The sequence below is a fragment of the Xyrauchen texanus genome, chromosome 34 (genome assembly GCF_025860055.1).
Source record: "Xyrauchen texanus isolate HMW12.3.18 chromosome 34, RBS_HiC_50CHRs, whole genome shotgun sequence".
Taxonomy (NCBI): Eukaryota; Metazoa; Chordata; class Actinopteri; order Cypriniformes; family Catostomidae; genus Xyrauchen; species Xyrauchen texanus.
Genome location: NC_068309.1, coordinates 25,203,244 through 25,216,440, shown reverse-complemented (window position 1 = coordinate 25,216,440; position 13,197 = coordinate 25,203,244). Strand labels below are relative to the sequence as shown.

Genomic DNA, 13,197 nt, shown 5'->3' with positions numbered 1-13,197 from the left:
GCAAAGGTATTTGTGACTGAGCCTTGATGGGTCAGAACACGTTCTTACATTAAAAAAATCTAGATGCAAGGAGTCACGTGGCGCCATGCAAGGTTCGGTCGTGTGAACGGCGAGCTCTGCTCACTTTGCTAGTTTTAATACTTTTTGTGTCATGAACTGGTGAGATTCGATACACCTTGATTTTTAACTGTTCTAGGAAGACAATATGTCAAAAAATTCAAAACCCTCTGGCTCATTAAAAAACATGTACATGCTCAAGCTGAAGCCCCAAGCTCGGGAGTCGATTTGGCCGATGAGGTGAAGGAAATTTGGCAACAATTGATGAACGTGCCAGCAATGCTGATGAAGGTCTTGGAGGAGCTTGCTGTAATACATTGATTGATCACTGCCATGGAGACAAAACTCACTGAGATGGGTACAAGAGTGGTGGATGTTGAGAAACGGCTCGATTATCTGGAGTCATCAGAAAGCGAATTAGCTGCTAATCCGCTAGCGAAATTAAGCAGATTTGGAGCAAGTCTGGGAGAAGCTGGAAAATTTGGAGAACTGTAAATGGTGGAATGACATCTGAATTGTTGGTCAAAACATTTTCTTGTTCCCAGACATTGCGAATTCAACAAGAGAGAAACGTGATCGATTCAAGGAATGCTAGAAACTCTTACATCAATGGAAGGTCGGTTTTGCACTGATGTTCCTGGCCAAATTGAGAATAGATGCTGGCCGCAAAATATTTACATGTCCCCAGCAAGCCATGTCCTTCATAAAGTCAATGGAGTGAGTAAGTTATTTTGTGGTACTCACGTTGCAGCAGAGTGGGCCTGACTCATTCACTTGACCATCCGAGGAAACTGGGCACCTTTTATGTTTCTTTTTGTGCTGGTTTTGTGGAATAGCATTCCTTTGGGACAGTGTTTTAGATTAATCTGCACATTCTTTGAGCTTATGCCTCCTATTGGTTGGAGTTTGTTTTGTGGAGTATTTCTTGCTGGACATGTCCAATGTCCTGCAAGAAATACTCCACAAAACAAACTCATGGGTCATTTGTTGCACTCATGTTTTGTGCTGGTTCTGCTAGCGGCTGGAGCTTGTTTTGTGGAGGAACACACCTTCAGGACAGTTATATGGATGAATCTACATGTTCTGTGTTCATTATGCCTATTGGCTGGAATTTGTTTTATAGATTATCTTCTGTTGTGTAATTCTGTCTCACAAAATTTGTGTAGAAATAATGGATTTGAGCACTCCGACAGCATAATTATCGCAGGGTGCACGTAGGCATACATGGACTATTTGATGGATGCCGGTTGGCAATGTCGTGCAAAGGGTTAATGTATGCATTTTCCTTTTTCTGTTTATTTGGTTCGGGGGGGGAAGTTTGGGGTTTGATTGTTGCACTAATGTTGGAATGTAGTCTTTATAATTTTATTTTTGACACACAATCTATTTTTTTCTAATATGTCAAAATGTCAAATGTTAATATGAGTGGATTGTCTCTCTTCATGTAGAATGTGAATGGGTTAGGGCACCCCATAAAAAGAAGGAAGGTTATTTCTTTTATTAAAAGTAACAAATATGATTATAGTGTTTCTTCAAGAAATGCATCTTTCCCTGAAGGAAGCTGAAAAATTGGGGAAGATATGGGGTGGACATATTTTCTTTAGTGCTGGCTCAAGCAAGAGCAGGGGAGTCATTACACTAATAAGTAAGCATCTACAATTCAAATGTCTCAAACAGACAAAATATAAATTATGAAGAATCATGTTTTAGCAGAGATTCAGGGGCAAAGGATGATTTTGGCTAATATTTGCGCACCTAAAACTGATTATCAGGGCTTTTTTATAGATCTTGAAGGGATGGTGCCAGCCACTGGCACCCCTCATGATATAATATTGAGAGGAGACTTCAATCTATTGATGAACTCAATCCTTGATCATAGTGAAGCAAAAGTGTGTAAGCCCCCTAGAACAAAATGAACGCTTCACAGGATGTGTAAAAATCTTGGTCTTACAGATATTTGGAGACTTTTGAACTAGATCTGGTAGGGACTATACATTCTTTTCATCAATCCATAAGCTTTATTCTACAATATTTTTTTTAAATATATAACAACATTTCATCTGTTGAATGCTCAATTGGAAACATCTTAGTCTGAGGTCATGCCCTGGTGAGTTTAGAGATGTTGCCACACACAGAGAAAAATAAATCATATAGTTGGCGCTTTAATTAATCCCTTTTGCAAAATCCTGAATTCCAACAAATGTTAAATGCTGAAATCAATGTTTATACGGAGACCAACTGGTCCTCAGTGTCCTCTGCGGGCATGGCTTGGGAGGTACTTAAGAAGATTCTTAGGGGTCGGATAATACAGTATGCCAAAAACTCCAAAACATGAGAACTCGTAGAGTTGGAATAAAATATTAGAGGCAGAGCTTAAGCGCTGAATGTTGTCTGATGGCCTCAGAGAATTGACCCGATTGAAATACAGATGTAATACTATTTTGTCGCAGAAGGTGGAGTTTTGGCAATTTGGGGCATACTTTGAATATTCGGGGGACAAAGCAGAGAAGCATTTGGCTAAATATATATAAAGCAGAGAGAATCTTTTTCTACCATTCCCTCAGTGAAATCAGCTGGTGGTAAAATATTTACCTCGGTCATTAATATTACTAATGCTTTTAAAGAATTCTATCATGATCTCTATAGTTCCACATCTTCGTCTACTGATGAAGATATTAGAAACTTTGTGGAACCATTAGAACTCCCTAAACTGATGGCTGAGCAAAAAAAAAATCTTGATTCTGATATAACCTTGGAAGAGCTTTGCGAGGCCTGGTGTACAACTACAGGCAAGGCTCTAGGGCCAAACGGCTTTGCAGTTGAATTTTTTAGGTCTTAAGCTACAGAATTGGCTCCACATTTGTTAGAAGTTTATGCAGAATCATTAAAGAATGGAAAGCTTCCGCCAACTATGACACAAGCCCGAATCAGTCTGATTCTTAAAAAGGACAAAGATCCAAGCGAGTGTAAGAGTTACCGTCCATTTTCCCTGATTCAGCTAGACGTAAAATTATTGTCAAAAAGCATCTGATATGGTAGAATGGGATTATCTTTGTAAGATTTTGGAAATATATGGGTTTGGGAATACTTTTATTGGATGGAAAGTAATTTAAGTTACTTTATAGACACCCGGTAGCAGCGGTACAAACAAATTGATTAATTTCAGATTATTTTACTCTGGATAGAGGCACCCGGCAGGGTTGCTCTCTTTCCCCATTATTGTTCTGTCTTGCCCTGGTACCATTAGCTGCCGCGATAAGAAAGGAAGATGATTTTCCAGGGATGGTGGCAGGAGGTATGGCGCATAAGCTTTTGCTCTACGCAGATGATATTTTATTATTTGTCTCCCCACTAGATCTATGCCTTGCCTCCACAAAATTCTGAATTCCTTTTCTAAGTTCTTAGGATACAGAGCCAGTTGGTCTAAATCCGAAGCTTTGGCACTGACAGCGTATTGCCCAGTGATGGCTTTTCAGCCAGGCGTCTTCCAATGGCCCAAACAGGGTATTAAGTATTTGGGAATTTTATTCCCAGCAAATTTGTGTGATTTAGTTGACCCGTTAATAAAAAGGTTTTAGAGCGATGTGGGCAGGTGGGCTTCATTACATTTATCTATGATTGGGAAGGTTAATGTTATTAAAATTAATTGTATTCCAAAATTCAACTACCTGCTACAGTATCTCCCTATAGATGTACCCCTCTCTTATTTCAAGCAATTTGTTCAAGCAAAAGTCCTTCGTTTAGAATGGTAAGCGTCCCAAATTTAATTTCAATAAGTTACATAGGTTGATTGAAAAAGCTGGGCTAGGCCTACCCAAGATTTTGTTCTATTATTATGCATTCGGTCTCAGACATTTTGCTTATTGGTTGCTTCCACCTGAGAGAGCCCTTCCCTGGTTTTGTATTGAATTTCTTGCCCCTATTTCACCATTGCAAAGCCTTTCTATCAAACTAATCAGAGAAGTTAAGTTATACCACGTTATCTCATATTTGCAATCGGTATGGTCAAAAGTGTCCATACCGAGTGTTTAATTCGGACATTTATTTATATGTTGCCTCGAGCATATGGCTGAACCCAAAATTATGTATTAAAAAATCCCCTTTTTGTGAGGGAGGTTAATAAGCTCGGTGACCTATATGAGAGTGGGGTGTTGAGATCCTTTGAAAATTTGGTTCAACATTTTGTGATCCCCAGATCTCAGTTCTTTAAGTATTTACAGCTGTGCCATCTGCTCTGTACTATTTTTGGGAGTAGCATACACCCCCCTAAAGTGGCAGAACTCTGGGAGTGGTGATTACTGCTCTTGGAAAAGTCACAAGGCATCAATGTATTACTCTCTGATAATTCAGATTCTGGGGGATGGAGCTTTAACTTCTATCAAGAGAAAGATTTAAACTTGGTACTGGAGGAGGGAGTGTGGGCTAGGATTCTAAAAAATGTTAAGTCTGCATCTAGAGATGTAAGGGTGCCTTATGCAACTCAAGATTTTACATATATTCTATTGGACCCCCTCTAGATTGTGTAGGCTTGGTCTTAGTCTCACCCACCTGCTGGCAAGGCCAATCAGAAGATGCAGACACAACCCATGTTTTTGGGGATGTGTTAAGATCCCAAAATGTTGGTGGAAGGTTAAGAGTTTTATAAGTGACGTATTGGGTATTAAAATTTAATTTTGTCCCAGACTGTATTTTAGGTGATGAGGTGGTCATCAAAATAGGAGATAAACAAATAAAAAATTATGTTCTGACCAGTGTTATGACAGGCAGACAGATTGTTTTAAGGGGATGAAAGTCGGCTGGAGTGCCCTTATTTCAGGAATGGTGCGCAGAGATGGGGAGGGTGGCTGCTTTCGAGGAGGTGTCGTGTAGAAGGCTGGAAATCTGAGATTTATTTGATGGAAAATGGGGCTATTATTTTGACCCTCGGGGAGGAGCTGTGGAGAGAGAGGCATAGTTTTAGATGTGTATTATTATTATATTCTTTATTTTTTGTGTCTGTGTGTGTGTGTGTGTGTGTGTGTGTGTGTGTGTGTGTGTGTGTGAGAGAGTGTACTTCTGTGTGACCACGGGGATGTTCTTTGGGGGTCGGGGTGGGTGATTGGGGAGAGGTAGTAAAGGGTGCTAAATGTTGATTCAATGTATATTTGTTTTGTTTTTCTTTGTCAATTATTTGAATCAATAAAAATTTTATTAGGAAAAAAAGCTAGATGCTGCTCAACAAGTAGAACATGTGGAATTTGTCAAAGTTCAAGTTCTTTTAACTTGACACAGTGTCTTAAAAACATTTGCTCCTTCTCGAAATGTTACACCAAAACCATGTCGGCCTGAACAGTTTTACGCTCCATATGTAAAAAAAAATACATGCAAGCTTCAAAATAAAACAAGAATGTACATTCAATATACTGTTTAGAACGTCCCCTTATTCAATACTATTCAGAAATTAATGGCATGAATGTAATATATGTGGAATTGACTATTGTAATATGAGCCTAAAGGCAAAGAAAAATTCTTAATAATAATTTCTCATACAGATACAAATTATCAAATGACATAATATTAACTAGAGTTTATACATTCTAAATATTGAAAAGTATGCAATCTTAAACATTCCAAAATACAAAAAAGGTCAAAATTCTTAAATAGTCAGAAAATATTTTTAACCTATAATGAAATTATTGTCTCTTATTATTTAAACATCTTGCGAAAAACACAAAAAGTTACGTCACTCACGTGCCGTCTTGCCGGGTCATGGTATAACCGTAGTGAGGAAACTTCACAAATGTAACATTGACACCCACCAGAGGAGTTCCATCTGAGGTCAAAACCTGTCCTCGAATCAGAGATGCCAGGCTACACACACACACACACACACACACACACACACACACACACACACACACACACACACACACACACACACACACACACACAAAAGGAATATGAGAGCACCATCTACAAACACAAATTCTGATAATGGATCATGTCATGCATTTTTACATATCAGAACTGGGCAGTTACCTGGCATTAAAAGGGTTGATTCCTGGGATGCGGTGAGTGCTGTCTTTACCCACAAGCATCTTGATTCGGTCATAGAAGGAGGGCACCTTCTGGACCTCTGATTGGCTCTGCTGAATTACCTGGAGCGGGTCACGTGATCCACGGCAAAGAGAATTGGTCAGACAAGAGCTCTGCGTGCAGCAGTCCGGATCCATGCAGTCCACCAGACCATCTAAGTGGAACAGATGTTATGGCATGAGAATTAGCATGTGGCATGCATTAGGAGTGTGACATACACCCCCCACCACCACACAGTTTTGCAGTTGTTGATCGGTAGATGGTTTAAGGACACTTTCGAAATCTTCTCAGTTCTAACCCATGTGCTGCTTTGATGTCAAGACAGAGAGCCAAATAATATGAATTAAAAACCATAATAAGCTCAAAAGCAGAACTTCATATCATTACGAAAATGAAAATGAACAAAACTATTTATTTATGCCAATGCCGTAATGAGCTCAGCTGATAGAAGTGAAGCAGATCCTTGAATTGAACAATGCTCTAGTTTATCTCCCGCTCTCAGTTTCACTTTTAGAGATCTCACATCAAAGTCATGGAGGGCACCGCTCATGCCCCTGAGTGCTTCCTCTCTTGTTTCAGCTTTCTCGCTTTCTTTCCATCTTTTATTTCCTACATCTCACTTAGTGCACAACACACACACGCACCCATTCGACACTTCTCCCAAAATGCATGGTTCTTGATTCGGAACAAACACACAAGTGTCTGCCAAAGACTTTTTCTTTATGTTGTTTTGACTTGTTCTCTTTGATCTCTGAGTCCTCTGTGAAATAACCTCCAAAAAATGCGTAAACAAAAAGGAGAGAAGAAAGAAAGCAGGAATATGTACATCCATGGAGGACAGTGTTCTTTATCTGTGCTGTCCCAGTTTGGCTCTTGAAAGGATTGAGGTCAAATTAACCAGTGATGGCAAGAGTACACAAATGGATGCATGGATTTTCCCAATATATTAGGGTAATTATCCTTAATATACAATGGTGGATAGTTACAAAGTATTTTTACCTTATTACTGTACTTAAGTACATTTTTCATTTATCAGTACTTTATCAGAGTATTCATGCAAATGGCAAAATTTGCTCTGGCCTGAGATCTTCTCTTCAATTGCCACAGAGCAATATGGAGATGGAGAGGAGTCTTTTTTAAATATATATCCACAAATCATATATGGAGATGGAGAGGAGTCTTTTTTTATATATACATCCACAAATCATATACAGTAATTTTTTTCACTTTTGGAGTGGGGAGAGGATAGCAAGGCATAAATTTCATTAGAGAATGACAGTGAATGAGTAAGGAGATGGATAAAGTAAGTGTAATGGATGCTACTGAGGAATGATATCACTGTGTTACACATTTATTTTTTTGGTTCCTGGGTATTATGTGCTATTTCTAATTGCTGATGCCTCAAAAGTATAGAAAATAGTTATTATTCCCCACAAAGTTTGCTTTTGTGACAAGGACAGTGATATTATGAAATGTACCTATATACAGTGAGAAAACATGGGAATTTTTGTCTTTTCGTTCATATAAAATCATATGAATCCAAATGAACATGTATATGTATTTGTATTTATGTACAAAAATGACTACAAAAGATTTAGAAGTGAGTATTGTTTTTCGAGATTTACAATTATACTGTAAATCCCTTTCACGAATCAGCCCCCAAATGTAGTATCCCATCATGTTCTCGTTATACTGTCCTTGGTAGCGGTGTTCAAAGTCCAGTTTATCCTAATGGAAGTGCTCGCCTTGTTCCTCTGGGTATGCTCCCATGTTCTCCTTGAATTTATCAAGATGAGCATCAAGGATATGAACTTTGAGGGCTGAGAAGAGAAACCCATATTACCCCAACCAAAAAGACCTCAATATCTTGATTGGAGATCTTGATCTCACCAAGTCCAATGCCAAGCTTTTGACGTCTAGGGTCAAGCAGTGGAACTTGGATGAAAGTGTGCAAGTCGCAGATCAGAGGAAGCATCACCACATTTTTTCCGGCTTCTTCACCCGTCAAGATGGGCTCTGCTTCTGTCACAATGTGACCAGTCTGTTCAAGGCATATGGAATCGTCTGTAACCAGAATGAATGACAGTTGGGACTGGCCACAGTGGACCAAGTTCTCTCTGGGGAGGAACGACTTCAAGTGGGAGCCACTGGTGGACCCCGGAAAATACTGATGCCACCACTGCACATCAAATTGGGCATTATGAAACAATTTGCCAGAGCTTTAGATAAGGAGTCAGCAGCCTTCAAGTACCTTCAAGACTTCTTCCCTAAGCTGTCTGAGGCAAAGGTCAAAGCCGGTGTCTTCATCAGACCATAGATAAAGAAGATCCTAGAGTGCAATGAATTCCCCAAGAAGCTCACTAGTAATGAGAAAGTGGCTTGGAACAGCTTTGTCGCAGTGGTTCGGGGCTTCCTGGGCAATCACAAGGCCAAAAACTATGTGGAGCTAGTTGAGACTCTGGTGAAGAACTATGGCAAAATGGGCAGTAGGATGTCCCTCAAAGTCCATATCCTTGATGCTCATCTTAATAAATTCAAGGAAAACATGGGAGCGTACTCGGAGGAGCAAGGTGAGTCCTTCCATCAGGATATACTGGACTTTGAAAGCCACTACCAAGGACAGTATAACGAGAACATGGGAGACTACATTTGGGGGCTGATTCATGAAAGTGTTTTACAGTATAATCATAAATATCGGAAAACTACTCACTTCTAAATCTTTTGTAGTCATTTTTGTATTACTTTAGAATAAATACATGTTCATTTGGATTCATATGTTGTTTTTTCTGACTTTATGTGAACAAAAAGACACACATTCGCCAGTTCTCTCATTGGAAATAGGTCAATTTTAAAATATCACTGTCCTGGTCACAAAAGCAAAGTTTGTGGGGAATAATAGCCATTTTCTATACTTCTGAGGCATAAGCAATTAGGAAAGAACACTTACTACCAGGAACAAAAATTGTATTACAGAGTGTATTCAGAGAAATTTCAGATTTCTTTAAAAAGTTTCTTAGGACAGAAAGAGGACAGGCAGCGAATCTGAGAAAGCCCTTTTAAACATTCTAGGAGAGAATGTGTTATCTCCAGAAAAACTTAAAAGGGTTCATACTACATAACATTACGCATATCTTTTGAAACAGTAAAATATACTCTGTAAACACACATTCATAACACAAAGCTATGCAAAAACAAGTAATTCAGAAATCGTCATTGTTACAATAGCACCCTGATTTGTGGAAATCTGCAAAATGGTAAAATAGTTTAAACAGAGCTGAGAGTACTACATTCTTCTTCTACATGAAAACAAACAAATTAGCCAAAATATTCCATAAGCAAACATGCAAGGTGCGGATATGTATAACAGCGAATTATGGATATTCAAAGTTCTGCTGTGGATGTTAAATCTTGAAGTGAAATATATTTGAGACCAAATGTGGATACAATTTATGATTTATCCCTTCATACCTCCTTCATTGTCCTTGTTATCGCTGCAGGAGGTCTCCATGGCAACACTGCAGCCTGGGCCTCTCCAGCCAGTGTGACATTCACAGTGCCAGCTGTTCTGACCCATGATACACTGCCCGTTCCCATTGCACAGCACTGGACACCCATCTGAGAGAGAACAGGGAGTCAGAGGTCAATCAGTCATGTGATTATCTGAATTATCATAGACCTTTGGGCACATATTTGGTTCACTTTTGACAGTGAAGTTTCACATTGAAAATAAAGAAATGAAAATGGTGGCTGAGGGGGAGAACGTCTAGGTTATGGATGTAGCCTCCGTTCCCTGATGGAGGGAACGAGACGTTGTGTCGAAGAAGCAACACTAGAGGTCTCTCTTGAGAGCCTTTTGCATCTCTGATCTATGAGAAAAGGCAAATGAGAAATTGGCCGACAGAATTTGCATGTCCCGCCCCCGGACATACGGGTATAAAGGGAAGGTAATGCATCTGTTTCATTCAGGATTTTTCTGAGGAGCCGACAATGAGTTTCGGCCACAACAGTGGCTCGGTTCAGCGACGTGGCCAAGAGGACACAACGTCTCGTTCCCTCCATCAGGGAATGGAGGTTACATCCATAACCTAGACGTTCCTCGTCTGTCGCTCACTTCGATGTTGTGTCGAAGAAGCAACACTAGGGGTACAATTTCAATCACGCCATGCGCTGAGCCGTGTACGTGTACTGCTGACACAGGAGCGGGCAGGTATTTTACGTGCCAAAGCAACCAGCTGTGCCAGGCTGCACGTACCCTTCCCCAACGCCCCATAAAATCGTCAAAGCCTTCTGGTTCTTTACCCCCCAGACAAGGAGGAACAAGACAACGTGCCAAGCATGGGAGCAGGCCATGCCAGCTGCGCCTTTTCTCTCTCTATGTTTCTCGCATAGAGTTAAAGCGGCTGGGGCCATCTGAACGCTATCATACGCATCGGGGAAAACTTTCCCAGTTTTCCTATTCTTTCAGGGGGGAAAGACCCTGCGAAGACCAAACCTGCCCAGACTGGGGGAGGTAAAGAGTGGTAAAATACATCACATGGGCTTTTAGGTCACATGTGGAGAATGGCGCAGTGGTAGATCCTACCTCATTGGGAGGGAGGAGTTGCTACAAACACAGCGACCGGGGGTCCGTGAGGACTGCCCAAAGGAGATGCGGATCCGCTCGCAAGGGGACCGTACCGCGGAAAATACACACAGCGGGAAAAGTCCATGTGGGAGCCCGTCCTGTGGCGCACCTATTTCAGTACAGGGTAAATTGAGTATACGCATTGGTCTTGGTTGGCGAATTCCTCCGCTGAATTCGCGGACCAGAGGGCTAGCGAGGAGTCATCCAGGGAGCCGAGTTCATGGGATCTCCTGGGGTAAAAGCGCACTGTATTACCTCAGCGGAGGAAAAGGGCGCTATGTGCAAGCAGTCCACATGGTCAGTTTGTCAGCGTGTACTGAGTTCTACCGGTTCGGACCTGAGAAAACACGGGACGAAACTGTCTCAACCCTGAGATTGTAAATCTTGCAAAAGTATTGGGTGTTGCCTAACCCGCTGCTCTGCATATGTCTGCTAGGGAGGTGCCCCTGGCCAGTGCCCAAGAGGACGCAACACTTCTTGTTGAGTGTGCTCGGACCCGCAAGGGGGGGGCATGGCTTGGGTGCAATAGGCCAACGTAATGGCGTCCACTACCCAGTGGGAAAGCCTCTATTTGGAGACAGCGTTCCCTTTCCGCTGTCCACCAAAGCAGACAAAGAGCTGCTCAGAACATCTAAAGCTATACTTGCAGTCCAAGTAGATACGCAAAGCACGTACCGGACGCAGCAACGAAGGGGCTGGAAGGGGTTTGTGAGACGGGGGGCGTGCACCTCCTGCGGGATGCTCGACGCTGTGCTGAGAGTTGGGCCAGCTGTGTTTAATGATCTTTTAGAGAAATAACACTTTTACTGGGCTGTCCAAGCGCCCAGGGGCAGAACTGCACTGCCTTGCAGAGAAGGGAGGAACAGTGTGTGAAAATTTCTGAATGAAACAGACGCATTTCCCTCCCTTTATACCCGTATGCCAGGGGGCGGGACATTCTGTCTGCCAATTTCTCACTGGCCTGCAAATTCTGTCTGCCAATTTCTCACTGGCCTTTTCTCATAGATCAGAGATTCAAAAGGCTCTCAAGAGAGACCCCTAGTGTCGCTTCTTCGACACAACGTCGAAGTGAGCAACAGACGGGGAACTGTGCTCATTAGCAGTAAAACACCAAAGTTTTTCCAACTATTTCTCATGGGAAGTCACCAAAGGCTCACGTAAATGTTGCTAAAAGTAGCTAAATCACGTGATGATGTAATTTATTACGTAAGACGTCAAATTTACATATGTAAATGAATTGGTGTAAAGAGCTACGGCAATTCTTTAAAGGTGTAGAACCATACCTTTTTTTTTATTATCGAAATAATGATTTAACAATTAGTATTTAACTACTAACCATTTAGCTATCACTACTAAAATGTGTCAAACAATCAGACAGTGGGGGATTTATTTGTATTTATTTTGTTTTGTAATTAAACTGCATTATTGAACAATGACAAAGTCCAAAATTATCCTGGCAATAACAACCAGGGATGTAGTGTTGGGGAGGTTTTATTCTTATTTACTTTTAAACATCTATATGCCTTATAATGCCTCACATGGAGCTGTTTTGGAGATAATATGTAATATATCTATTCTTTTTTTTTTTTTACATATTTGTTGTGTGATGCTGAACCATCAGTGTGTATTACTTGTGGCAGTGTTACTGTGTAACAATTACTTTTTGACAGTAACACCTCATTTGTTCATATCACTTATCTCTACAGTTTACTATAGATTATCAGGGGTCCATATCAATCCATTGTCTCTCTCTTGCCCAGCTAGATAATTTTTCAAAGTTCTTCTAACGGGGTAGGCTGACTTTTCCTTTCTAAGCGCAGAGCATGCTCATGAATTGTCGCAACAAAGCTCGCCAGTCATTCGATTTATAAAAAAATTTGTCTGCACATAAATCTAACTCCTGATGGCATGCAGGTCAGTCATGTTACTTGAAACAAGGGGGGTGCTAGAACACCAAAGAAATTAGACAACATTCACTATGATCTATGTTTTTATGTGTCACCAGATGTGGAAGAATGTCGCTAATATTGTTGCTAGTCGCTAGATGGCTCTTTTACTCGCTATGGGGGCCAAAAAGTCCCTAAATCTTGCGACAAAGTAGCTAAGTTGGCAACAAACATGCATACTGGCACACTCACGCACACACACACACACACAACCAGAGCAGCATCCATTAATATTCTTCCTAAAGCATGACTCCAGAGCTTAAAAGTCACTTTGTATTCTTATAGCTGGAATCACAGGGTGAGGACCATATGTCCTTTATTCAGAATGCAATTATAAAAGAATGACACCACACAAACACACACATGCACAAATATGTTTATTTATATGCAATGATGCAAACAAGAGCAAATCACACTAGACCTACCAACAAAAAAAGTCTTTGAAAATCACTGTGACTTAAAAAGAACCATGTAACCGAGGAGAAAAAATATCAG

The 13,197-nt window shown here is 40.8% G+C and overlaps 1 protein-coding gene across 1 annotated transcript in view; it reads right to left on the bottom strand.

Annotated features, from left to right (window-relative positions):
• LOC127628053 (teneurin-2-like) overlaps positions 1 to 13,197 on the bottom strand; it is a 390,490-nt gene that overhangs the window by 25,820 nt on the left and 351,473 nt on the right. Inside the window, exons 15-17 of the mRNA XM_052104713.1 lie at positions 9,601 to 9,747; positions 6,076 to 6,286; positions 5,788 to 5,907 (exon numbers count right to left, since the gene is read on the bottom strand). Coding sequence (XP_051960673.1) covers positions 5,788 to 5,907; positions 6,076 to 6,286; positions 9,601 to 9,747 — 478 coding nt within the window. The remainder of the gene's footprint in view (positions 1 to 5,787; positions 5,908 to 6,075; positions 6,287 to 9,600; positions 9,748 to 13,197) is intronic.